The 27613-nt window shown below is 37.7% G+C and overlaps 1 protein-coding gene across 1 annotated transcript in view; it reads left to right on the top strand.

Annotated features, from left to right (window-relative positions):
* grk6 (G protein-coupled receptor kinase 6) overlaps positions 1 to 26427 on the top strand; it is a 48658-nt gene extending 22231 nt beyond the window's left edge. The window contains exons 3-16 of the mRNA XM_042498605.1: positions 906 to 1018; positions 5217 to 5294; positions 5837 to 5937; positions 8524 to 8616; positions 12789 to 12852; positions 13684 to 13824; positions 15064 to 15254; positions 15365 to 15402; positions 18207 to 18296; positions 18500 to 18708; positions 20284 to 20421; positions 21200 to 21337; positions 21891 to 22025; positions 22846 to 26427. Of these exons, the coding sequence (XP_042354539.1) occupies positions 906 to 1018; positions 5217 to 5294; positions 5837 to 5937; positions 8524 to 8616; positions 12789 to 12852; positions 13684 to 13824; positions 15064 to 15254; positions 15365 to 15402; positions 18207 to 18296; positions 18500 to 18708; positions 20284 to 20421; positions 21200 to 21337; positions 21891 to 22025; positions 22846 to 22896 (1580 nt within the window). The 3' untranslated portion in view covers positions 22897 to 26427. The remainder of the gene's footprint in view (positions 1 to 905; positions 1019 to 5216; positions 5295 to 5836; positions 5938 to 8523; positions 8617 to 12788; positions 12853 to 13683; positions 13825 to 15063; positions 15255 to 15364; positions 15403 to 18206; positions 18297 to 18499; positions 18709 to 20283; positions 20422 to 21199; positions 21338 to 21890; positions 22026 to 22845) is intronic.
* The last annotated feature ends 1186 nt before the right edge of the window (positions 26428 to 27613 follow it).

Raw genomic sequence — 27613 nt, 5'->3', positions numbered from 1 at the left:
TTTTCTGTCCTCTCCTCTCACAGCGATCACAGTGACCTCTCTGCTGGTCCCTGAATAACATTTGTTTGTCCATGAAGCTTCCTGACTTGCTTTGCATCCACATGCGTCACAGATGCAAATCAACATTTCCTTGGTGTTGGTTTTTTTTGTCCTGAAGCTCAGCTGGGCTGATGAACTCAAACAACACCAGATATGTGCCTAAAACCTCCCTGGCAGCTGTAGTTGACTACATACAATCTTTGTTTTAACAGCATTAAAATAACTGTATTCCTTCAGGACCCGGTGCAAATGGAAAAATAGATAATGGTGGAACAAACAACAGTTCACGTAACGTGCTACCAAACTCTTTTAAACCAATATTTTAAACCAGACTCAGCCCACATATCAAGTAGGCTAACTTCAGCATTGAAACTTAACTTTATTGTTACAGTTCATTTACTCTTTGAAACCTAAGCAGATTGAAGAATGAGTAACTTCAATTTACAAGAAATTATAAAAAGTCACACAAAACCTACCATGCATTTAAAAAAAACAAACAAACAAAAAAACCCAAAACAAACAAGAACCTGCAGAAAATGCTAAAAATACAATATAAATATATGAATTTTATTTTATTATACATATTTTGTTTTGGTAACATACCTTTAATTAGAGTTTTCTGGAAGTGTTGCCATAAAATCTAATAATCCCCCACAGCTAATTTCCAGGTGATTTTCCAGTCCCCTTTTAGGTCTACTATTCTTTATTATTACAATTTAGTTTTTTAATTAATTTTTGCAAAGTTGCTCATTTCCTTTTCCCCCATGTTTAAAAATAAAAAAAATCAAATTAATTTTCTCAAGTTTCAGAGGAATAAATACATGTGAAATGCACACACAATACCATGTCTCTCTTTGTCTCCATAGAAAAGGACTACAGCAGCCTCTGTGAGCGGCAGCCTATCGGACGGTTACTGTTCAGACAATTCTGTGAGACTCGACCTGAACTGAGACGCTGCGTCAAGTTCCTGGACGCTGTGGTAAGGAGTGTGTGTGAGTGTGACGGGTGTTTGGATATTTGTCTTTTTCCTGGAAGTGTGTTAGTATTGGAGAGCTTGAGAGTTTTGTCTCTCTTTTCCATGACTACTAGTGGGGAAAGACAAAAGGAATGAAATGTGTGTGTGGTGGGAATGAAGGAGGGGGGGCGGGCGTCTCAAGGACTTTTGTGTTTCTTTCTTCCTCGAAACGCTCCTCAATTCCTGTTAATGAATGAAGGGAGGGATTCTGGCCTTCTCGTATCCTTCCCACCTCAAAATCTTTTTCATCTCGTGCTTTAGTGAGACAGAGCGAGGCAGGTGTCAAATTAAAAAGAAAAAAAAACATTTGAGGAGGATGATAAATATTTATTAGACCTTTTGAACATTCATTGTTTGCCGCACAGTAATCATCAGATAACTATAACAACACCAAAAACAAAAAATAAAAGCATCAACAGCTGGGCAGCTGTTTCATAAAGGGTGAGGGTAAGAGTGTACGCAAAAAAAAATAAAAATAAAAATAATAATTTTAAAAAAAGTTGATAAGTAACAAATACAAACAAAAAAGACAGAAAACATCAATACAGAACAAGGTTACAACTTGTTTACCTTGTAAATAAAAATTATGAAAACATAAACAGGAATGAAAAAGTGTCACTTCACAATGAAAAACATTTGATAAATTAGCTAGCTCATACTGATATATTTTTGGTTTTATGGGCCAAGAGTTCAAGAGTCTCTCTCTGAAATCTTCATACTGATTAGACAAAACAGGTCCTTTGTCTGTGTTTTTCAACATGACACATAAAGCTGTCCATGAGAAAGGTTTTTATAGGTAGACAAACTAAATATGATTCATCTTCACTGTACTTTGTTGGACGCAGAAGATCTTAACAACAGATATCTGAATACCTGCACAAATAAAACCAAAACTACCTGCTTGGTTAGATGTTCTTTGATTTCAATGAACTGACCCTTTAAATAGTAAACTGATTCTCATGTACGGCCTTTGATGCAGTAAGTTTAATTATCCTGAAGTACCCCCAACACTTAAAGTTTGGAGTTAAGGAGGAGGAAGTGGAGTTTAATATCTGTTTAATGAAATACAGGAACTCTTGACTTCTGAAGAGAAAACTGCGTCAGTGTGTTGACCTCTCTTCTACCTCCAATGTCTTTCCGTGACACACACACACACACAGACTTTTTGTTGACCTCATCTGTCACAGTGAACGGCTCGCTGCTCGCTCGGCTCAGATGAAGAATGTTTTGGTCACACTCTTGTTTTTTTCCCACCAAAGTGTAAGAGTGTGTGTGTGTGTGTGTTTGGTGTGTGTGTGTGGTCCCATTGATGCTGTTTTGCTTTTTTGGAGTGCACAGTTGATAAATGATAAACCATGGTTTCCTCCAGCACTCTTACAGGCAAACACAAGTGAAGTTCAAGCCTTTTTTTCTTATCATTCTTAACATTTGCGCAACAATAGGTGTGTTTCCATTCACCCATTTTATGAGCTTTTTCAATTTGTCCCTTAAAAAAACGTCAGTGGAACAAAATCTTGAAATATTGCAAAAAAAAAAGAAAAAAGAGAGAGGTAGAGTGAGGTAGAAAGGTTGGTCAATTGATAAAAAGTAAATGCAACTAAGTGCAAGGAAAACACATTCAGCAAATAAATGATGAAGTAATGTTACTGCATTGCATAGGCCACTGCAAACTCTGCGTCGTATCTGGATAACTTTTAACAGCTCATGCACATAATGCTGTTACCTGAACTCTTCCAGGAGCACATAGCTGTAATATTATTTGTCCAAAACTGTCTATTTCCATTGTCCAGTTTGCTTTCCATTACAGCCATTGTTTTCCTTCATTTGAGGTCTGACTGGTGCTCTTTTAACTGGGAAGTGACTCATGTAATAGGTGGAGATTTTGGGGTGGAATACAGGAGATATGTCCCCCTCAGTATTTAGAACATTTCTGTGGACTTTTATTTCGACAAAATCAAAGACATTTACACCATAAATGGATTCAGAAAAGGCAACAATTGGTGCATAAATATTCACCAGATTGCAGTATTTTGCACTTAAAATTTCCAGGGTTAGAACCTCTAAACTCCTTTTTTCACATGTTTCCCCTTCAGTGTTGAGAAAAAAACTATGCACTTGTCTTTGGCCTCAGGCACCCTCCAACAATGCTTATTACATATCTATAAAAAAGAGTACATTTACCTTTATGTACTGTACAGTTTTGATGTATTTGTACTTCTTGTGTTAGCGTGCTGACAGTAGCTAATAAGCGCTAAACAGTGTTTGAAACTTGAGTACCTTTTGAAGAGATGCAGTGAAGACACTTAAGAAAACTATCATAAATACTAAAATCATAAATACTAAAAATAAACCATAATGCAGTACTCTCTGCAGAATTTGTTCCTACTGTGATTTTAAAAGAATCTGCTGTTGTGAACACATACATATCTCATGCTTTAATGTAAAACAGCCTCTCTGTTTCAAAAGTAATATCCAGATAAAATAATCATTTTATATTCCAACTAAAAATACTATTGCTAGACCCTTGCTGTTGAGATACAAATCCTAATGAAACGTGATTTTTAAAGAAGTTCAGGTCAGACAGTATCACAATCATGGGGTGTTGTACTGTAGATGATTCTGCTTGTTCACCTCCCTGTGTGAAAATGAAGTGCCATGTGTGTTCATCAATCAATCAATGATCAGTAATTCCTTTGCTGTCAGCTCTGATGAGTGGAGGTGGAGAGGTTGATGAAGACCTTGTCTACCTCTGCCGTCTGTCTGTGTGAAGCCAGCGAGGCTCCAGTCTGACTGACCAGCTCAGCCATACTGCTTTACAGCTCTCAGTCGTCCAGCGGATACGACTCACATACGAAGCAATTATGTTCTCCTTTACCCCACAACCGCTTCCCGTCTCTTCTCTGAGAACTCTGCGAGTGGACGAGATGGAGAGGGGAAAATGAGATTTGAACTGTCTCCGCTGTCACTTAGCATTAGTTTACAGGCTCTCGCTGTGAGAGGGAAGAGGAAGCACTTTGGAGTTTTCCAGGCAGGCTCAGTTTACTGCAAGTCATTCAGAGGGATGGCTGATGTTAGGGGGAGTAGATACAATCAGTTCATGTACTGCAGGGTGTGGAACAGGCCTCCCAAAGCTCGTCAGTTAAATCTGAAATTGGGTTTTCTGCAGTCTGGGCCTTCAGAGGTCTTCAGTGGACACACAGAGAGCTGGTAACACAGCTGAGCATCATTCAGTACCATCTTTTATTGACTCTCAGTGCATCATCATGATATGATCGGTTTGTGTCTTTATGCAAAATGTCAAATAGTCTAAATGAATGATTCCAAGCTAATTAAAAACTGATTGAACATGAACTCATCGAAGCTTTTGTTTTGCACTTACACAAATGTAATGTATAACCTGTCATAAACATGCTTATGTGAAAATTTTATTTTGTCATTTTGCATTCATTCGTGCAAATCAAGTCAAAAATTCCAACTGATATTGTGATGCTGATTCTATCCATATTGCTCAGCTGTTCAGTTCAGATTAAACAGTTTCAGAATAATGATTCTGAATCTGTTTAAAATGCATAACCAAGAAACAATTAAAGGAATAGTTCACCCCAAAACAACATAAATAGTATATAGTACCATCCTGCTGACCTGTGGTCCCAGAGTAGGTTGTCTTTCAATGGGTGTCAATGGTATACTATGCAGAATTATACTTAAGAAACTATTTAATATCTCACAGTAATCACTTAAGAACCACTGTAAGTGGCATGGTGGTCTACTTATCTGCAGAGACTTTGCCCTTCTTATTTTTTTGTGGTCAGGACATTTCTGGGCACAGCGCACAGGTGCGGTCAGGACCGTAAGCATCGCGCACCAAGAGGAAGCGCCAAAAATGCTAATATGGTGAATCTAGAACTGACTTTCACTTTCACTTTTACTAACTGCACTGTTTACAAACAGCAACTTATCATTCCTGCATAGTTTAAAGGATCTTTGCTCTCCTTCATGCCTTTCAATAGAACACTTTTCTGGGACCATAACGAGCCAAGAGAGGCGATTACTATATACAGTTGTGTTGATTTTGGGTGAACTTGTAAGTCAGAGTTCCTGTAGCAACTGATTGTCACCTTTTGCTTTCATGCTCATTTTGTCTCGATGTGCTTCCCTGCAGGCGGAGTACGAGGTGACTCCAGATGAGAGGAGGAAGGAGTGCGGTCAAGAACTCGTCAACACATACTTCAACCCAAAGGTAGCTGCACTGCTTTCATGGACTTTTCTCTCTGTGTTTCCATGCAGGCAGCCATTCACTTCCAAGTGTGTGTACTCATACTCAAATTGATAGTGTAATTTTGTTCATTTTCAGCACTAATTTAGACCGATGTCTGTCCTCCTGGATGGCCACTGGCTTCTCTACAAGCATCTGAAAAATCTGCACGTTTAGACTTGTACAGAAAGTTATTTTGCCCATAAATGTTTGTAAAATGAATACATTGAGATTGGCAATCCCTAATTTTGACATGTTAGGCACAGTGACAATGCACAGTGATTTACATTATGATCAAGCAAATGTGGCATCCTGGCAGGCTGAAGTTTTCCTGTTTTTCCTGAATATTATGTCCCTCTGTATGCAACAAGTCTGAACATGCAGAAGTCTGCAGAGTGAGGAGCATAACAATCTATCTACACCCTTTTAAACCCAGTTCATGTGGCTTCTCCTGTGAGTTTGCTGTCAGTGGTGAGTCACTGTGTTAACCTGGGCTTAAAGTGTGTTTTTTTTTTTTTGCGGCACAGTCAGAAGACCATGTGCCTGAGGTGGAGGAGGCCATGATGGCTCAGTGCGCTGAGAGGCTACAGCAGGAGGCCTGCAAAGAGCTCTTTAAGGATTGTACCAAGTAAGATTACAGGGGCTTGTTTGTTTTTTGTCCATTATTATGTTTAGCCCGTTTCAGACAATGAATCTGACGCATTGCCTGGGAGGTGCCGTCATTTCCTTCCGTCTTTTTTCAGGGAATTTAGGTGTTTTACTGACATGAAAAATATTTTACATTCCACGAGTGCACACAAATTACATAAGTTGTGTACAAGTTGTTGGCTGATTCATAGCAGCTTAGATTGGAATAACCTATTTAATTTAGTTTTGGGCAAAACCTAAGATAACACTGAAGGAGTTTAATATTTCCCAGCACAATTACACGCCTTGCAGTGTAGAGAACCTGGAGCCACAACTTATAACACACACTAACAAAAGTATTGAACACTGTGAATGGCAGTATGAGGACAGAGCGCACTTTCAATTGTAAATGTAGCGAGCGGAAAGATGGAAAATATTGACATTATAGTCATTTCTTCTTCCTTCTTTTTGGGCTTTTCCAGACACATAACAACCAGCATCATACACACCGCCATTGTTTGTTTACATTCTTCTCCCTGGCACCTTCTTCCTAGTGACATCACGCTGTAACTGGTCAGGGAACCCCTCAATAAAGGGTTTTTTTGGGGAGGTTTTCCTTAGGCGATGTGAGGGTCTAAGGACAGAGGGATGTCGTATGCTGTAAAGCCCTCTGAGGCAAACTGTGTTTTGTGATAATGGGCTTTATAAGTAAAATTGAAATTGAAATGGAACCAAGGTGTAGTTTGCCATGTCTCTGGGCGGAGTCATGGTAAGAATTTATGACACTATAATAACCTAATCTGACACAGCAACTGTCATAACAAACAAAAATATCATTTAGTTTGAACCTGGCATATAGAGCAATTTTTCGGATCTATGACTTCAGAGCCTTTTTTTCAGGTATCATATAAGAATTTTTTTGGGGCTGATGTTTGTGAAGTTGGGTACAAGTAACCCAGCATGCATTTTTAGCAACATTTCATCCTTAACATACATAATGATGGCCATATGACACATGCTGTCCTATCTTGTTGGTAAAGGTTGTCAGGGCTGTATACACACACTCAAAGTTGAAAAAGGTCACACAAAACACTCAGAAAACAAAGCTCATGACAAAGCAGCTTCAGGCCTGTGACATCAGACCTTGCTGTTACTTGTAGCTCTGGATTTGTTCTCCTGTATTTTTCCAAATGAGGAAGTTAAGGTCATGACTGTTGAGAGCACTCAAAATATGTAATATAGAGGAAAAAATCTATTTAAAAAGATTAAATTTGAGTGAGCCATGGTGCATATAAGACTCAGAGGAGTACAAAGACTATTGGAAGAAACTAAAAAGAGATAAATAAACACACAATGGAGGGAAAATCATCCTAATGAAGGACCTGTTTCTTGATGAAGAGAGTTTATTGTTCATTCCATGAACAACACTCACACATTGAGTAACATCCTCTAACGGCTCTGTTCATGCTTGTTGCGTTGGCGTGAGGTAGCACAGAGGATTTTGATTTTCAAGCCACATCAAGCACGAGACATGAGAAACGTACTACGCTGCTGTATGCAACTTTCTCACTGCAAACTCTGCAGCATGCCAGTTAATGTGTCTGATAAACAGGCAAAGAAGGTTATTGATGTTCTACATTTAGCTTATTTTCAATATCTCCCATGATATTTCTTCACAACTTATAGTGTGAGCTCAAGACTCTCATTTGAATTCCAATTATGACTAATAATAACCTTTTATTTTTTTCATCGCCCAGCTAGTGTCCAACATTTACACACTTAATGACACTGCTTTCATACAGAATGGAATTGGTTTTTGTAGAGTTACTACAGTATGAAAAAACACAATATTAAGTAGGGATATATATCTTAAAGATGAGATAAATAATTTTAGTTCTCAGGGTGACAATTTAATGATACTGCAACCAAGTGTTTTTATTTTTATATGTAAAAATTCGACCATTCATTTAAGGGTTGTTCATATTGTTGAAAAAGCCAAATGCCGTAATATATTGAAATTCTTTTATTTACAAAAATTGCATTTTCGCTTTTATTTGTGAGTGTTTTAGTCAGACAGTGACCTTGATCGAGACAATTTCATTGTCAGTGGACTAAAAACATTAGAAAATCCTTCCTGTATTAGCTCATAGTTCCTGAAAGCAGCATATTACCGAAGTTAAGCTTCTTTGTCAGACTATTACCCAGTCCAAAAATAATCCAGATGCTTGCTTTAATTTGAAAATGTTGTGGTTCCATTTCTTTGCCTCTCTCCATGGCATCAGAATCACCTGACTGAATTGTTTCCTTTGAGCACACAGTGAACAAAATTTTAAACTGAAGCCTGAATTGCAAAGAACTGAAGTTAAAAGACACTTTTCCAGTTAATTCATTCAATTGTTTAGACTATAGAATATGAGGCAATAATAAATTTTTTTCCCATACTGCAGCGTGACATCTTCAAGTGACTTGACTCTTTTTCTCCGACCAACAAAAGAATTCAGCCATTGTTCGAAGACTTACATTAGGACTTTGCAGGTGTTTTGGACTAAAAATGACCTGCAGATGCTCTTTGTTGTTTATTACCCAGATTGATCCACGACTACCTGAGTGTGGCGCCCTTCGCAGACTACCTCGACAGCATGTACTACAACAGGTTCCTCCAGTGGAAATGGCTCGAGAGGTAAAGTTTGTTATGACTGAGTAACATCAGACCAAACTTTTCTGCTTCTTTGTTCTTTCTGCTACTGTTTCTCTGTATTATGTACATCAGCACAATACATCATTTCTTTACACACATGCCACTTAAAAGCTCACCAGGGCTCATTTAAAGGCTACATTAGCGTTAAGCTCCACCACAGAACCAGTAACAACATGCTTGATGAGTTGCCTCATTCCTTCCTCTCCCCGCTGTCCTCATGTCCTCGGGGTTACGGGGGTGAGAACAACGCAATCCATGAACTTCAGAGTGATATCACAGTTACATATTTCAAGACGGGATTTTAATATTGCTCAACTTAAAAGATTTCACAGTTCAGTTTCGGCAGAGAGATGATTTAAAGTACATTGTCGTTGTAAAGGCTGGAGGTGACGGGTTCTACTGTGTTAATACCTGAGAAGGTTTTGTTTATTGTAATTATGGGTAAAGTGATGCTGGAGGTGCAGTCGGTAATTCTGGTGTCTGATCAGGTTTCATAATCACTTCAAAGAGCCTTCATTGATGGAATTATGTACTTTTGTGCTAATTTTGTTTAACAATGAAAGCCTCACTGAGAATAAAAAAAGCTTCAAAAATGGCCAAGACAGACAACAATAACCATGAGCACAAAACAGAACACCAAATATGTAGGGCTGTACGCACCTCAGAATAATGTCAGTTGAATCAGTAATATGGATATTATGACTCAGTGAGTAAAGGCAAACGACAGAGAAGTCTGGTAAGTTCAGAAAATTCAATTATTTAATTTAATGTAGTCTTTAAAACAGGAAAAGACAACAGTGGATACGCACCATCAGCATGCTGGCATATGTGCCTGTGGTGTGCTGAGTAGGCGGAGTCTGCACACCATTTGACAGGTATCGTAGCCGGCAGATACGCTGCTAAATTTGAGCGCTGAAAGTGGCATATGTCATTAGGACCAAATGTCCAATGCAAACACAAATAAGTAAAGGGAGATTGATAAAACAGTGAACTATTGAATGTCATTCAGGCTTAAATAAAATCAGATTGTGAAAATTTCTCTCCAAGTTGGCAATTATTTATCAGTTAGGAAAGCTACTATGGCTTTTGTGCTGTTGACAAATGTTGTTTTGTCAACTGACAGTTACGTGTTGCTGCCGCTCGCTGACAGATCACACTTCATTTAAACAGCCTTCACGGCCATTCCTGTTACGTGTTGAGTGTCCACCAGCAAACTGAAATGGCAGTCACAGCCAACAACAATATTACAATAACTAAATTCAAGACAGGCACAAGGGCAACACTGTGACGCTTTAAGAAAGGTGACTTTGAGGTTGCACTGAAATAGAAAGACTCACTAAAATTTGTTCATTGTACATTTTCAATAGAGGAGTAATAGAGTGAAGATTCTTTGGATAGAAGTGTAACTTTACTACATGTTACTCTGAAAATACAGAACATTGTCACACAGTTGGACTACCAATTTAGCATGAGAATGTATTGGATGAAACTGCTTTAGCTGAAAATATTACTGGCACACAGACACACAAAATCCCAGAAGTTGCCACAGGTCATTTCCCTGGGAAAAGGGGGCAGATGACAATTGATGACAATTCCCCAGAAATACCAGGATCTCATTCCCTGGCAGTCAACACTCACACTGTTGTCTGATGTGATTAAGGACAGAATCTACGTGTTAATTTGTCGGTGGAGACAAAAAATCTGTCACCACAGTAATGGTTGTTATGAGTTTTATCAGGTTTGTTTACAGACAGAGAGGGTTTATCTGGCTCTTTGTCCCATCAGAGACCTCTGGTGGTTCCCAGACTCCACTCTGAAAACCTCAGTGATGCTGTAAACATGCAGTCTATCCCACAGTGGACTGAGTGTTTAGGTTTGATGGTTAAACTGGTATTCTTCAAAGACAAGCTGAAGCAACCCATATGGGAGGGCAATCCACGGGAATCCTTGATTTGGTGACGTCAATACAAATGAATCCACGAAGTGAGGAGAGAAATGATAAAGATGCAAAGAAAAAAAGACAGAGACATTCAAAGAAACCACAAATCAAGGAGACAAAATATAAAGAGAGAAGGTGGAGACAGATGGTACGTCTGTGAGCCCACCAGGGAAATTGTTGGCTTCTTTCCTCATTATTTACGGCAGAATGAGGACTGTTTCTTCCCGCCCCACAATCTGCTTATCAGATAAAGAAAAACAAAACCCTGTATATCTGGCATGTCAGCTTTCCAGGAACTGTGTAAGGTGATGACCTCAGATTTTTCAGATCATCCAATGGGGTTTAGAGAAGTTTTCACAAACCGCAGGGTCATTGAATTCCCTCCACAGAGAAGAATCTCTAATCCTTCAACTGCAGCAAACACATAAAAGCCACCACCATAATTGGAGTTAGAATGTTTCTTGTTGCAGAGACGTTGCAAGACACGTCAGAGAGCAGAGGAAACGAGTGCAGAGTAGATTGCTGAGCTTCTGCCTCTCATTAAAACCAAAAAACTTCAAACAAATAATGTAAAATATTCTTTGCTGTGGGCAGTAGGGTAAAGCTACGCAGACAGCTGATTCTCTGGTAGTCCTTCAAGATTTTTACTGCTGATCGCTCTTTTCATTCAAATAAATTGTTGTTGTTGATATCTGTCTGGTAAATATTAAGCTACAAACAGCTTAGTGTAGCATAAAGAGTGATGATTTGTTGGACCTTAGCTCAAACTGTAGACTGTAAGACCCAGAGGTCAAACCAACTGTGTAAAGAGAAACCCACACTTTTGTTTTAAGGTGTAATTCAGTGTTGAACCTGAGAGGCAGCAATACTATGTTTGTATGCTGCCACTCTGTTGTGTTGTATTTGGTCTGTTTATCTTTTAAATTAAAACTTTAAACACAGTATGTGAGAGGCTGTAAGATACTGTAATGTTAGTAGTGGAGACCTAAATGGTTAATCAATGCTATTCTGACATGTGTGTGCACATGCATATACTTCATGCCACCCCTTCAAAAGTCAGTGCTGCACTTGGGCTACACAAGTCAAAAAAGTTTGGACACACTATTGCCTAAAAGGATATGTCTGTTGTCTCCCTGGTCCAAGAGGCGTTTATCCTTTTGACACACATGCAAGTTGTTCATTCAAATTGATTTTGACTGGGAGCTTTTGTGACATATAGGGATTGAGGACAAACAACAAAGCTTAAGAGCTGAATTAAACTGACAAACATTATGTCCTTTCATCGTATATAAGGACAAATATATAAGTTTTAAGAGACTTAAGAGTAGAGAGTGAAGACCCATGTGTTATAAGAAGACTGGACTAACACTTCAGGGCTTTACTGAAAGCTTCTTGCAGACAGGAACAAAAAAAAAAAAAACCAAATCAAACACAAAGACTCAAGCTGGGAGCTCAGTAGCATGATGTGTGCACTAGAGCATCGACTGACCAACTGAAGAGACACTTATACCCACAGACTAACGAGCTGATTGAACAGGGCTGGGTCATGGCTGATGAGAGGCAGCTGCACCTGCAGGAGCGCAGCCAGAGTTAGAGACCTCTGGAGGCCACAACAGGCCAACACAGGATCTAAAAGACTGAACAGTCTGGTTGCAGTGGGAAGTAAAGGAAAACTCATCCAGGACTTAAACAGCTGCTTTCTGTCCAGCTTGACTACTGATTGAATCCCAATCAGTTTCATATTGTGTGTCCAACAGGCATAAACAAGGCTCAGTCATGTAACTTCAGTCTTTATTGCAGTTGTAAATGTTTTAACTACAAAGCATCCCTTATTGTAAAGCACTCTGTAACTTTATTTTGCAAGTGTTGCTGTGAAGTGGATGTCCAATACAGGATACATTGCATTTGCAATCTCATGTGGTTTTCTCTGTAATGCAAATAAAATCAATTGACACAAATAAATACTCTTTGTGTGATATTTATAGATTACATTAAATATTTGTAATCACACCAGCAGCCATCTTTCCCACACCTGCAGGTGCATTTTCAGAAATTAAATTCTCTATTCCACCATAACTTCACATAAAACAAACTTATTATTAATAATGCAGCAAGTGTGTTATATGCATGCATAGTGTTAATAGCATGATCTTAATTTAACCTTTATTTGTGTTGCAGTCTGTGCTGTAAATTTGTTTCTCTTTGTGTCCAACAGCCAACCGGTGACGAAAAACACATTCCGACAGTACCGAGTTTTAGGGAAAGGAGGCTTTGGAGAGGTGAGTTCATTCATTTTTTTTTCTTATCATCACATCACAAATCACTGACAGTGGAATATTACTTTATATGGGAAGGAATGTTATTTTGGGTTATAGTTTACGATTTTCATCTACATTTTTCATTGTATCCTTTCTTTATTTACACTTTTTTAAAAAGTCATTAATAAATCATTGCATTGATGGATGGAAAGTTGAAAACACGGCAAGTGTAAATGGCAGCTGTCATACAGAGTTATTTATCTTGCCTTTTGATGTTTGATTTATATACGTCAACAGCCTTCAAATTATCCATTAAGCACAGCATTTTTTTACAAAACATCTGATTATCCAGAATTTTAAAGTTTAAATAGTTAAATAGTTTAAGTTCAAAAACATTTGTAACCTTAACAGCAGTCATCTTTTCCACAGCAGCACATAGCTTGTCCTTTATTTTTTGTTTCTTGTTTTTCAATCAGTCGCCAAGATGGCAAGTTGGTGTTAACAACTTGATCTTAATTTAACTTTCACGTTTTGCAGCCGATGTACAGCAGGAGACTTCATCACATAGTGAGATTACACAGCAGGGTGAAATCAAAGGACATTTTTCCCTTTCTCGCAGCTCTCCATGTGTGAGCCTCTTCTTTGATGTCCTGATCTGCAGTCCTGTGTAACCTCATGATTAGATGATTAACAATCACAGTCTTGTTTGGGGTCCTGCTGCGCTCAGAAATGTAAAGTCACAAGATGGACAACAGTAGAATTGTCTGTTTCATTAAGAGAGCGTATTGTGTCTTTTATCAGTGCAGCTTTTGATATGTCTGTCCTCCCCCCTTTTCTCTTTTTACCCTGCAGGTGTGTGCGTGTCAGGTACGAGCCACGGGGAAAATGTACGCCTGTAAGAAACTGGAGAAGAAGAGGATAAAGAAGAGGAAAGGAGAGTCCATGGCGCTCAATGAGAAACAGATCCTGGAGAAGGTCAACAGCAGATTTGTAGTAAGCATCACATCTTACTCAGTCTGTCTACTAATATTTTCCCATTCACCTGGTTTTATGTAGATTTTGAATTTGCATGTTGGGAAAACCTAAGAAAAGTGTAAAAATAGTCAAAGAATATCAATTAGTGACAAGAACAAGAAACGATAAAACAAGATACTGGATATTAATCGTAAAAAAATCTCATATTTTTGCTCTCAGCCTCAATATAACTGGTTCCTTCTAAAGATGTGAATCATAAAGATATGGTTTCATTTTTTAAAAAGGCTCAGTAATTCAGTAAAACAGATGCTCACAAAACACAACGAAATAACGCATTTGTTTGCTTTTTTCAGTGGCGAATTAATGCACATTTGGTGCTCTAGTGAGTATTTCTGGTGTCAGGATTCAGGATAGCGTGTGTTCTTATACAGAATATCACAGGACTTACACTTCAACATCAGTGTTTTAGGAGGTGTAATTGTATGTTTCCTTTTTACACATTAAGCAGTAACCATCGGGTGATGTTCCTTTCTTCCAAAATGAGACTTTTACAGAGTGAAACTCTTCACATATTTCTTCCTCTGTGCGTCGATCGGACGTGATGTCTGCAACTTCATCAAGTGTAGTAATTAAAAGACAACACAGAGGCTGGTTCTGTCTCTGGCTTGCTTTGATTTGCTGCCAGACGACCTTCATTCAGCTTATTTGATTTGGACTTCAGTCAGTTGAATGGTCCAGGCTCCCAGAGTTGAGGAGTCCCTCGGGGTTCAGCATAGCTTCAATGCAAAAATACACAAACAATTTCATTATAGAAGTTATTTTCTGAGAAATTTTGGCTGCAGGTTGTGCTTTTAGTTGTGGGGACATGCAGTCAACGGTGTCCGCAACTTCATGAATATCTTACATTAAAGGATAGATTAAATTCATCTATTTTAGATGGAAATATTGTCTAATTTTGTCCATCTAACAGTCCAAAACTCAAAAATATTCACTTTACTGTGAAACTGGAACTATAAAATCCTTAACAGTTTTGCTTGACTTATTCAAACTATTAATTACTCATAATTACATTTCTGTCAGTCAACTAATTGATTAAAAAACTTAGCATTTGAAGATTTAAGCTTTCAATATGATACACTGCTGTAATTTAAAAATGTCACCAGGTGAGGTGAAGCAGTTACATCTGAAGTACTTAAACATTTCTCTGCAGCTTCCTCAGTGATGTATCATTAACACACGACACTCCTCTCTCTCCAGGTGAGTTTAGCGTACGCCTACGAGACGAAGGACGCTCTGTGCCTTGTGTTGACCCTCATGAATGGAGGGGACCTGAAGTTCCACATCTATCACATGGGCGAGGCAGGTTTCGACGAGAGGAGAGCCATCTTCTACTCTGCAGAGATCTGCTGCGGGCTGGAGGACCTGCACAGAGAACGCATCGTTTACAGGTCAGCTTCTTTACACTTCATACAGACATTTCTCATCGTCTTTCGTCTCTCCTCTTTACTCATCAGCTCTTTTCTTTGTTCTTACTCTCCTCTTTTTCTCTGTCACGCAGAGACCTAAAACCAGAGAACATCCTGCTGGACGACCATGGTGAGTAACAGCGTTAAATTCCCATTAAAGCCCCTGTGAAAACTAAAATTCAAATCTTAAGTGTTTCTCTATAGCATGAAATCAGAGGTCAGTAGGTCAGTGGTGACCATTGAGATTTTCTGTTACCTCTCTGTGTGTTGTTGGCTCATTTAAGCAGATGGTCGCTGGTTTTCCAAGAACAACAGGAAATTAGTTATTGTTGTTTGGCTCGCTTATAAACATAGCAGCAGCAGTAGAGGCTGTGACACACTTTTCATCAGAAATTGCACTCCTTCTCAGAAGTACTCAGTCAAATCTAAACACGCTGACATGATGCACATTTTATAGATTCAGCATAGCTTCCAGTTCATATCATTATTTTTAATGGCCATTGTGATTTAAGTATTAAAAATAAGTTTTCAAAACATAGAAAAAAAGATGCTCTTAATAACAAAACTTGCCTCAGAATTATTATGTTTTTAGGTTTTCTTCAGTATCGAAGAAGAAAGAAGAAATATATACTTTAAAGTCTTTTTACACCACAATCTCTACTCAGAGTTTGAGTTTGAGTGTTCCAGAGCTTTCTATCGTATCACGTGATCTTCGTCAGCAGATGAAGTTTGCGCAGTAGTCGGAAGTGGTAGTATAGTGGAAATATAGTTGTTCACACTTTCCATAATTTAGGGCTTTTAGGATTCATGTGACACAACTAAAAGCTCTGAAACAAGAGAGAAAGTGGACACTGAGTTGAGATTATTTTGTTCTGCTGTTTCCAAGTATTTAAAAAAGATTCATGATTAACATTTTAAAACTCCAATTTATTCCTATTTAAAGACAAGATGATTTATTTATACATTTTAGATATACAGATTTATTTTACAGACATTTAACACTTGATATATTAATTTATTATAATAAGTCACTGAAAAAGTCTATAATTATTTTCGTGGCGTGCTGCATACACTGTATTTTACAACATTTGGTAGATGTATTCTAAAGATATATTTCATACACTGTATTTCTTCTCACTTCTTTTCAGATATGTAAACCAAGTCATCATGTGTTTGACCATTTCTTGTGCTTTATTTTTTTCATTGTCTGTATTTTAACTTTTTTGTTTGTCTGCTTTTGTAGAATAATTTCTCTATTTCCTTTTTTATTTGTTAGAAATAAATCTAAATCAAATCAAATCAAATACAGTATCTATTTGAAAAGCATCATAATCAAAAACAATCTGTCTTTATATGTTATTATTCCAAATAGCAAACTGTATAATTGATTCTGTAAAGCTGTTTTGGGGTTTAATACAGACCTGTGAGATTGTTGTGTCTGTAAAAGAGTCATGTGTTTGCATGAGAGCAGTTTGAGAGATAATTTTCCACTATGAAGCACCAGAGGGCACTCTGACGCCAGCAGTACAATCCTGACCCAGAAACCAAATGCTTTCAGAGAAAACTCCCCTCTGCAGAGTCACTATTTAACTATTACAAACTATTCAAAGTATACTTACTATTATTACAATTCCAGAAAGATGCTAAAATACTGTAACTGTTTTTTAGCTGTTGTGATAACATAAGGTCCTGAGAGAAGCCACTTGAGTTTGGTTGGAACAGAGTAAAGATGATTTCAACATTTTGTCGAGAGTTAAACATTACAAAACATTGTATTATGTATGCTAAGGATTATAAAGCAGAGCTGCAATAAAACAAAAAAAAACTCCAGTGTTTAGTTTTAAATTTAAATAACAGATACATGGTATATAGATAACATTTAGAAAGTCTGAAAAAGCTGTGTTGTGCCTCAGCTCATCGAGACAAATTACTGCGACTAACAAGATTCAGAATTTGCTCAGATAATGTGTTCGACCTTTAAAGGCAATCTGCATCAAGGGAAACAAACATAAAGCTCATTATCATTTTGATGGAAGTGGTCTCATCACATGATGCTCTCAGAGTGACAACTTTCATAAAAGATACAACACCAATTCTCAGCAGTGTTGGCAAGAAAAAAGCTGTTTTATTTCTGTATTAAATTGAGATTTTATGACTTTCAGCAAGATGTAAGGGACCCCAGTGAATGTTTTGCAAGACAAATAATACAGCTAAAATAATAAAAAGTTAATAGAGGACTATTAATAATTTCTGTTTGGTAACAGCAATAAATTGTTCAGGTACAAGAATTCATAGCATCAGTGTCAACAGTTTTTCCACAATATTTATCATGTAAAGGATTTTGAAGAATCCCCAAAAACCTTTTTCAACAATTTAAATGTTTTCTTTCACTCTGACCGCTGTTTGTTATTGAATTATTTAATATTGTTTATGAACGTCAGTGTTTATTTTGCACATACCATGCTGCCTATAAACTAGACGTTTCAGTAAGCACCTATGCACCGAAAAAATGAACTTTCTCAACATTTTAATTTTAAAAATTAAACATTTAATTTGAACTCTCACAGAAAATTTATAGTATTTTTTTTCTTTTATGTTTTTTACCTAAGACAATCAGAAAATATCTTCTTATTTAAAACAAATGACTGACAGTTAAACATTCGAATATTTTATAAAACTGTATTTTAAGATGTTTCAATTAAATTAAATGCAAAACACTTTATTTGTTTCCAGTGGGAATTTGTGGAGGCATTATAAGTAGGTAACACAATAGGAAAAAAATATAGGAAAATCTGTCCACATTATGATACAAGTATAGTATATAAATGTAAAAATAAGCTGTTCAAATAATAATAATGAGAGTGAAGATGATAGTATTAGTGCAAAAATACACTGTACATATTATTTTTTGCATGTGTTTGTGTGTGTTTTTAGGCCACATCAGGATATCAGACCTGGGTTTGGCGGTTCATGTACCAGAAGGACAGAGCATCAAGGGACGGGTTGGAACGGTAGGATATATGGGTAAGTAACCTCTGAACTCTATCAGCCCTTTATGGTGACTAATAGAAACTAAAAAACACGAGTAAACCACATTGTCAATGTAGATCAGTGGGAAAATTGTCTTATTTTAGCACTGTGGTGTGAAGGTTTAAAGTCCTGTGGTTTTTTAAATTATCTTCAGCTCAAACAAACGCTCCCTCTTCTGCCTCCCTTTCCTCCTCCAGCTCCGGAGGTGGTAAAAAACGAGCGCTACACCTTCAGTCCCGACTGGTGGGCGCTGGGCTGCCTGCTGTACGAGATGATCGAGGGCCAGTCTCCCTTCCAGCAGAGGAAGAAGAAGATCAAGAGGGAGGAAGTGGAGCGGCTGGTGAGGGAGGTGGAGGAGGAATATTCCAGCAAGTTCTCGGAGGACGCCAAGTCCCTCTGTAAAATGGTGGGTGGATGTTCGAGCGGCCAAATCCGCTTGTCTCTCATTTGCTCTGTTCTGTAGCTCCCATCTGCTCGTGCTCCATTTTTTTACCAAATTCGAATGGTTTACCTCGCTGTTTTAAAAAGACGTCCTGAGAATAAATTGCTTGTTTACAGAAATGTGACACATTTTGGTGCTTGTTAGTCCATGTCTCCGTCTGTTTGGCTGCATCGCTTCCCTCGCATCACACTACAAGGGCTCGGTTACACTAGCATTCATGAAATTTCACACCAAATTTAATTTAGAGTCCTAAGAATCAGCGATTTCAGCCAAATCATGGAGATAAAAACATGCAGAGCTCCATGCTTCAGTGAAATTTGTGAGAATTTTGACATTTGTACTCCACTGCCATTGACCTACCACAAATCTGACCTCTGAGGGTGTGATCACAATGTTATGGTTCAGTCTGCACAATCAATTAAAACATCATAACTGTATGTACTTTATTCCTTGCTCACTGGCATGTTACTTGTTTTTACTTTGGCTTTGAGCTAGGCCAAAATTATAGATAGTCGACATGATAACCATAGTATGCATAAAATAATAGTTGTAACCACCGTGATGTCACAGATTGATTTGTGGAGTCCTGTTTTGGAGCCTGGTATTTTGTATTTTGACCGTCATCATCTTGGATTTTTGGACCAGAAGTGACCATATTTAAACAAGAGGGTGGAGCTTGGTTAGCACGGTGCGTAGCAGTCCACTTGTGCTAATACTAATGCTAATTTTAGTAAAAAAGCGCCAGCTGAACAAATTTTACTAACCACAAAAACTGAACATCTGACTCCATAGAGGATCTTTTGGTGCAACCAAATGCTGTAAAATACTTTTTTAGGTAACCAAAACATTAAAGCTACAACTATGGCTACACCTACACTCGGTGAATCTGGGGTTACACCATGATTATGTTACCCAGTCAAAGTTGTCACAATCATCTGTGACTCAGAGTGGTCACACCCTTAATTATACATTACTTTGAACCTTAGCAACATTCAAACAGGTGAGTATATATATCGCAATTCACCCTCCATAGAGTTTTCATGAACGGTAAAATGAGCTATAGAGACCAAAATTGTTTCTGTACCAGAGTGTAAACATGTTTATTTCTGCTGTAAAGTTTTTTTAATATGGGAGTCAATGGGGATTTACTCACTTTTGGAGCCAGCCTCAAGGGGCCATTAGAGGAACTGCAGTTGTTGGCACTTTTGCGGTGGCCTCATTTTTCAGCCCCAGAGATCGATGCTTTTTGGTAACTCTTTCTATTGATGTTAAATCTTGTCTAATGTACTGTTATAAACCCCTGACTGTGATTTGTCATTTGATAAACCTTCAAACTCATACATTTGTTCCTCAAACTGGACTTCTTAGATTTCATTGTCTCATCTGAATCCCTGAAACCTGAATTTCCCACCAAAGCAGCCCCTTGTGTTTTTAAATGCAGCTCCATTTACATTCTGCTTTTTCCCCTGACCCTCACTGTTTTCCCTGCTTTTTCTGTCACTTCCTGTTGTTTGTGACCGTTTGTTTTTAATACTCCAGTTTCTGGCCAAAGATCCCGCAGAGAGGCTGGGCTGCCAGGGAGGTGGAGCCTCAGAGGTTAAAGGCCATCCCATCTTCCGCTCCATCAACTTCAAACGCCTCGAGGCCGGCATGCTGCAGGCGCCTTTCATCCCAGATGTAAGTCCACAATTTATCATCTCAATTTTTCTGAACCTCATGAAGCTTTGTGCTACAATAACTGAAATCTAAAAGCATTTATGTTTTGAGAGTTGCACTTCTTACTCATTGATAGATCAGAACTTGTATATCGTTGATGACTGAAGGGAGATTAGTTTTATTTCTTGTATGTGTCCAGTGCAGATGTAAGTCCAGGAAGTGTGTGGACAGGTGTAACTAATAAGATTAATCACTGCAAAGGTGTAACAGCAGCAGGTGTAACTAATCATATCAACGATAGCGTAGGTATAGCTAATGACAACAATGAAAATACGTGTGTGACTGATAACATTAATTAAAATGCAGATGTAACAATAAAAAAATTGATATCATGTACAAATCCTGTCATTTCTCTTTCAGTGAGAAAGCAAAGATCTCTCAAAATGTCCTTTAAATAGAGAGCTGGAAAATTCAATCTTCTCCACAGCACAGGAAGTGGAATTAATTAATCTGATTAATAAGAATGTCACTGAGGCTCATTACATGAAGCATGCATAATTAACCTGCACAGTCTCAGTAACAGGAAGGATTCCCCACAGCGAGCACAGTTATCTTACAGCAGGTTGAATGTTATAAAAGAACAAAAGGAGTTTAAATCCCAGACTAAACAAATATTTCAGGACGTCGTCAGCTCCTTAGTTGTCATTTCTTGTCTCTTGTCACTCCTGGTGTTAGAGTGTTAGCTCTAAGCAGCTGAAATGTAAGTGCATTCAAGTTAGTGGTTTGTGTGCATTTGCAGCCGCAGGCCATCTACTGTAAAGACGTGCTGGACATCGAGCAGTTCTCCACAGTGAAAGGAGTCGAGCTTGAGCCAAAAGACGAGTCTTTCTACAGCAAAGTGTCCACAGGCAGTGTCTCCATTCCCTGGCAGAATGAGGCAAGAGACATGCATTCATAAACACACAAACACATACTATATACACAAGTTAGATGTCATATGACTTACATATACAGTATTATCGGTATTCTTCGGTTTTTCTCTGCCCTCTTCTACTCATCTATTATTCCATCCATAGAATCAAATGTAGAGAGTGACAGTTTATCGTATATGTATGCCTTAGACCAGCACCTATGCACACAGCATGTAAGAAATGTACAAAAAAAATGAACAAGTCATAACAGGCAACCAGACAGATGAAACCATATTGTATGAATAATAATGATTGCGTAATACAGTATATTTACACTGCTGCAATATCGGCTTTCAAAATCTTGTGCTGTTTTGACACCACATGACATTAATTGGCAGCTAAATCCTGCTGTGTAATCCTGAGTTATATTTTTCAGCAGTGGATCATTTATTTGATTTAATTTAAAACAATTATGCCACCCAAAAAACAGAACAAAGCAGTAGAGAAAAACACATTATTCAACAAGTCCACTATTAAGATTATAGATGTAAATTGACATTTTGGTCTTTTTTCCTGCAGATGATCGAGACAGAGTGTTTTGCAGAGCTGAATGTTTTTCACCAGGACGGGACAGTTCCCCCTGACCTGGACTGGAGAGGACAGCCGTCTCCTCCACCAAAACAGGGACTCCTGCAGCGGCTGTTTGGCCGACAGGTCATAGAACTCCCTTACCTCACAAACATCATTATTCTTTTACCTTCGAGTGCACACCAGCTAGAGATCAGTTTGGCTCCAGTTTATGCTTCCCTTGCAATGTTGCAAACATTGCAACATAAAGTTCCCCTTCACTTTAAAGCATCTTTTGCTCATTGTTAATTGACTTCAGTGGTTGAGCTTCACTGTGCAGAGTGCGGTATGTGCAGCTTGTTTTCATGTACACCTGCTGATGGGGAAAGTCTCTCCATGTTCACCTAAAATCTCAGTTTATCAGTTGGACGTACCTGGAGGATTTAGTGACATCACAATTAATTTGGGAGGTAATCAGTGCGATTATGCAACTTATGCGGGTGCAGTTTAGAAACTTGAAAACTCCCAGTCAAACACACAAATGCCCTTTTCAGTGAAGTTTGAGATATTTTGTGTCCAGTATTAAACTTTAAAAAAATGTAACGTTTAAAATGAATTTTATTTATATATTCATAGAATATGTGTTTTACAATGAGGCAGAAAGATTAGATACATTTTTAAGAATTTTTTAACAAGGTAACTGAACTTTTATTATGGGGAAAAACAAATGATTATTTATTCCACACAGAATGCTTTTATATGTCAAAAAACATTGTTTCACCAGAAGAAACTGACTTCATCAACTTATTTGACACAACAGTGCCAAGTTTGTGGTTTTTCAACTGATCTAACAGACAATATTACAATATTGTTACACAAAAAAAATCTTTAACATAAAGTGAGAAGCCGTTCAATTCGAATATGTCTCATCTCATAGTGACTCTGTGCTCTCTCCTTCCCTCTGTAGGACTGCTGTGGTAACTGCAGTGACAGTGACGAGGAGCCCACCAGGCTGTGATACACACACACACACACACACACACACACCCACACAATCTCATTTGTTTACAATTTTTGCACATTTGTATTTTTAAGATAGTCCTATCTCTAAATGTCAGAATGTATATTTTCAACATAGCCATATTGTTTTTATGTTATTTAAAAAAGTTGTGACATATAGTCTGTCGACACGTTCCAAGCGAGGAGATGGGAACTTACAGAAGATTAACTTTTTTTTTTTTTTTTTTGCTTTTGTTTATTTTTTAATTTTTTTTGTCCAGGGAAGTTTTTGCTTTCACATTCATCCACTTAACACAAGTCCACGTAACTGATGTGGGAGCTGCTGCTGACGGCTGAGCAGCTCCACTGGAACAATCGCCTGCTGTAAAAGTGCCTTGCTGGAGGGCACTGTGACAGTGATTACTAAGGGAGGACTGAGCATTCCTCGATCTCTTTACTTTTTGCCCACTTGATCCAGGGTATCAGACCAGTGACTTTCGACTCGTGAACTGTGACCACTTTTCTTCTTCCACCCTCTGCTGTGACCAACCTATTTTTCTTCTTTATAATTCTTTTGAAAGTGTGATTTTTATGTTTGTTTGGACATTATGGTTTGGAGATGGTGATGCCAGAGCCATGAAGTTCTCTACATCTGCAGATATTTTTATATCAAAAGTATTATTAATATGATTTTATTTTTATTTTTCGATAATGAGTTTCTTGAGACAATCGACTCGTTGTGTCAGTGTGGCTCCAGTTACTCTTGTCTGTTCTGTAAAGACTGAATGAGTCACTTTCATGCTGTGATTACACAAGTTGCTTTTACCAACATGCTTGTGGCTTTTCGTTTGCTCCAGCAACTTCACCATGATAAAAGAACTGTCCCATTTTTGGTCCATAATGAACAGGTCACACATTATGTTAACGCTGCAGTGCTTGAACTGAAAAAAACAAAGTGCCAGTACTCTGAACACATTTGGAAAAACATTATGGTATTTCATAGGGTCCCTAATTTCCTACCATATTCTTACACTGTGTTTCAGCCAAACAGGTTCAGTTTGGTTCTAATTTTTGAGACAACAGAGACAAAGACAGGTGTCTTGAATATAGTTAGTTGCAGTTGATGATTTTCATAGGAACTTTATCGAAAGAACCACTCCATTTAAACACATGAAACATCCATTCATTGCTTCTTTATTTATTGAATTTTAAGTCTTCCTAAATGGTTTGCTTGTCTGTAGAATTTTACATCTTTGCATGGTCAGCTGATTTTAGTTTTTCATCGAAAACTTGAGGTAATTTACCTATTACTGACATAATTAGCAAAAGTTTGCAATTGAACTACAGTTGAATAACCCATTCCCACTTGTCTCAGGGTTTCTTTAGAATGTATTCATTTTTGTGATATCATTCCCTGCGCTGTCTTCTTTTTTTCTTTTTTTTAAACCTAACTTCATGAATGGATGGTGGTCAGATGATTTCAAGCTTGTGCAGGTTTACATATACCCTTCCAGTAGACTACGTTATGTGTGTGGCAGTAACAATGCAAGAAAAAAAGTCCAAAGTTTTGCCCGTCCAGATCTGTCACAGGCTGCATCCCCTGCTGATCACATGATCAAAGTCACACTGATGCAAAGACAAGAGTAACTGAAGCTTTTGGGTCAAATCCTGAGACTGAAGCAGGTGTGTGCATCCCTGCAGTGAAATGCCTCAGCTGGTACTGTTGCAGACAGCAGCTTCCTCAAAGAATATGGCCTCTGATTTTAAGCTATTAAAATACCTCTGAATGTACAAACGGCTGTCATTTTATTTCTGATATTTAAACGACAGAAACCGGACACCAAGATTTTCCTTTTGTTAATTACGAGATTGAATCACACACATATGAATTTATAAATGTGTGAAATTCACCTTTGAGCTTTGAATGTCCAAATTCTCTCCTCCCTCCAAAACATACCAAATAGTGAAATTCCAGCTACATTTATCAAAAGGTTAAGCTTAGTCGTTAGTCGTTAGTCGTTAAATGTATCATAAATCACGGTAAATAACATTTTAATTGGTCAGTTCACCCAACTCCCACTATACTAAAAAAAAGTTTTCTCAGTTGTCTTTTGGAGTTCAAGCCATGCAGATAGTTTTTTTTTTTTTTTTGCTCAGGTTTTGAAATATGGAAATATAAACAAGTATGTAAGTTGTTTTGATGGAGTTGACTTATGTGTGAATTTGGGGTAGTAACATGTCCATGTATTTTTATTGACCAAAAGACTTTCAAAACTTGCCGAATGAAACCAAAACAATCCGCATGGCTCAATTCTGCTAAACAGTAGATGTGAAAAGTACATTTTGGTGTAATTTGAGTGAACTTACCCTTTAATAAAGTCTCGGGCTGCAACTTATTATTATTATTTTCGTCTACTGATAATTTCTTAAATAATCAATTATTTTGTCTATTAAATTATTAATACCCATAACACCTGTTTTAATATTCTTACATTTTAGGGGAATAAGTCAGCAAAAGTTTGGCATTGTTGCATTAAAATTACTGTTAACACTTACTCAATTGTTATAATAGTGCTCAATTAATTTTCAGTCCATTTCCTAATTGTTTAATTTTTAGAAATTGCCAGCTCTTGCCATCAGTTTAAAAACAGAACTCATCCTGTTCCTCATCCTGAGATATTCACCTTAAAATTTGTTTGTTTTTTTAAAAGATAATCTTTCAATTGTCTTTTTTTTTTATGAATTCTGATAAATGGGACTTTTGATGAGCATGTGAGATGGATTCACTGTTCAAGATCCTTTATATAAATCTTTCAGCCTCCTTCTGTCTGCCTTTTGTTTAGCCACTGAGGTCTTGAGTAGTTTTTATTGAAGCACTTAACCAGTTAATTTAAACCAGTTATCAACAGAAGATCAAAGATGACAAAATCCTTCCCATCCAAGGTGCCTTTTGGTGTTTGAAGGTACTCCTCCAGCCTGTAGTCACCTCTTTTTTTACATGCTGTATGTGTCTGTAAAATGTAAAGCCTGCTGCTGCGTCAGCTTCAGCTTATTTCCTGTCTGTGGTACCTCGTGTGCTTGTTGTCAAAACCCTCTCTCTGGAGTCTCTTTGTGAAAACGAGGACGATGAGACTGAATGAATATTTACCCTTAAAGTACATACTGCTGTTGACTCCCGACATATCCTCCATGGACATTTAAATCAGGACTCAACTGTTGTATTGTATCTCTCTGCTGTCAGATAACCTCTGTCCGTTATGTTTCCTTTGTGTTGAGGATGCACTGTAATCTGCCTTAAAGGATAATTCCACTTTATAACAACTTGGGTCTTATTTTTGTAGCTATGTTCATCATCCTTCTCAGTAATATTAACATTGTATTCACAAAGTTAATTGCTATACTAAGGGTTATGATAAATAATATATTTATCATGCCATCAGTTTTAATCAAGATGAGGGAGTCTGTGTCTGCCTGTAAACGAGGAGTTAGTGATAAAAATGTCAAATAGGACTAAAATGTTTTTGTATAAATGCTCCAAATGTTTCCAACCTGTCTGTCTGGTTGCGTCACTTCTTTACTTGTTGCACTTCTTTCTATCGATATATCAGTGGTCCCAGATCTCAGCTATTAATTTGGTGAGCTTTGGAGTCGAAAAAGCTGTGTCTGTGCATCTTGTTGGGTACACGTCTTATTTTATGTAATTATTATTTTTGTAGTTTAGCAATAATATTCAATATATTTACAATTAATGTCAATGGCTGAGAGCTTAGAGCTGTGTGTATGGTGTGTGTGTGTGTGTGTTTGCATCATGATTCTCTGTTGTTTTTTCTGAGCTAGGCTTGTAAATGCTGTTAGACCAGAGGTCTCTATTTGTACCATAAACCAAAATAGTGCGTGTGTGTGTGTGTGTGTGTGACATTTGTTCTTGTATCTTTGTGTGGACCGTCATTGTTAGACAGAGAAGTCAGGACATATTTCGAGAGTTGTGATATTTTGTTTGGCTGTTTTATAGTGAAACTTCTTCTTTTTGCATGATTTTAAAATGCAACAGTGAAGCTTTTTGGTGGCTGACTTCTACAAACATCTGACATGATCAAACTTAAACTGAATTTTCAGATGTATCAGCATATGACAACATTGTCAAAGAGAGTTATTACCTAAAACTTCATTAGGAAAAAAAGTCTATCTGATGAGATGGTTTGCATCATTCCCACAACACTTCATGTTTACCTCAAAAACAAATCTGTTGGTTGCAGAATTACTCTGAATTGAAAGGTTTAAATGATCAACATAAATGAATGAAAATACCAGTAGAAATACTTGTAATGTGCTCACCTTGCTTTTGTGCAAACTATTTTCCCTTTTTACTTCTCTGCTTGCATTTCTTAATGAAATGGCTCAAGGCTTCAATGAGCGCAGCTCTGAATGTGCCCGTGTTTGTTTAACTGCACTCTCTCTTGTGAATAGGCCATTCATTCATTAATCCCGAGAGCCTTAAACAGCCTCTATTAATAAACAGACTGCTGTCATTAATTTTCAAACTAATTCAAAGTGTGAATTATTTCAGGCACTTTGGTGACTGTCACAGATGTAGGTCTTTTTCTCAAATGCTTATGAATGCCCTTTTCAAGGAAACATCCTTCTTGATACCCTGTATTGATTTGATGCATTCACATAACTGAGATAAGCTAAGTGCAGTAAGTATCACAAGCAGAACTGTTTCCACCTGATGATGG

This window comes from Plectropomus leopardus, chromosome 13 (assembly GCF_008729295.1).
Source record: "Plectropomus leopardus isolate mb chromosome 13, YSFRI_Pleo_2.0, whole genome shotgun sequence".
In the NCBI taxonomy this organism is placed as follows: Eukaryota; Metazoa; Chordata; class Actinopteri; order Perciformes; family Serranidae; genus Plectropomus; species Plectropomus leopardus.
This window is presented reverse-complemented; position numbering and strand designations above follow the sequence as displayed.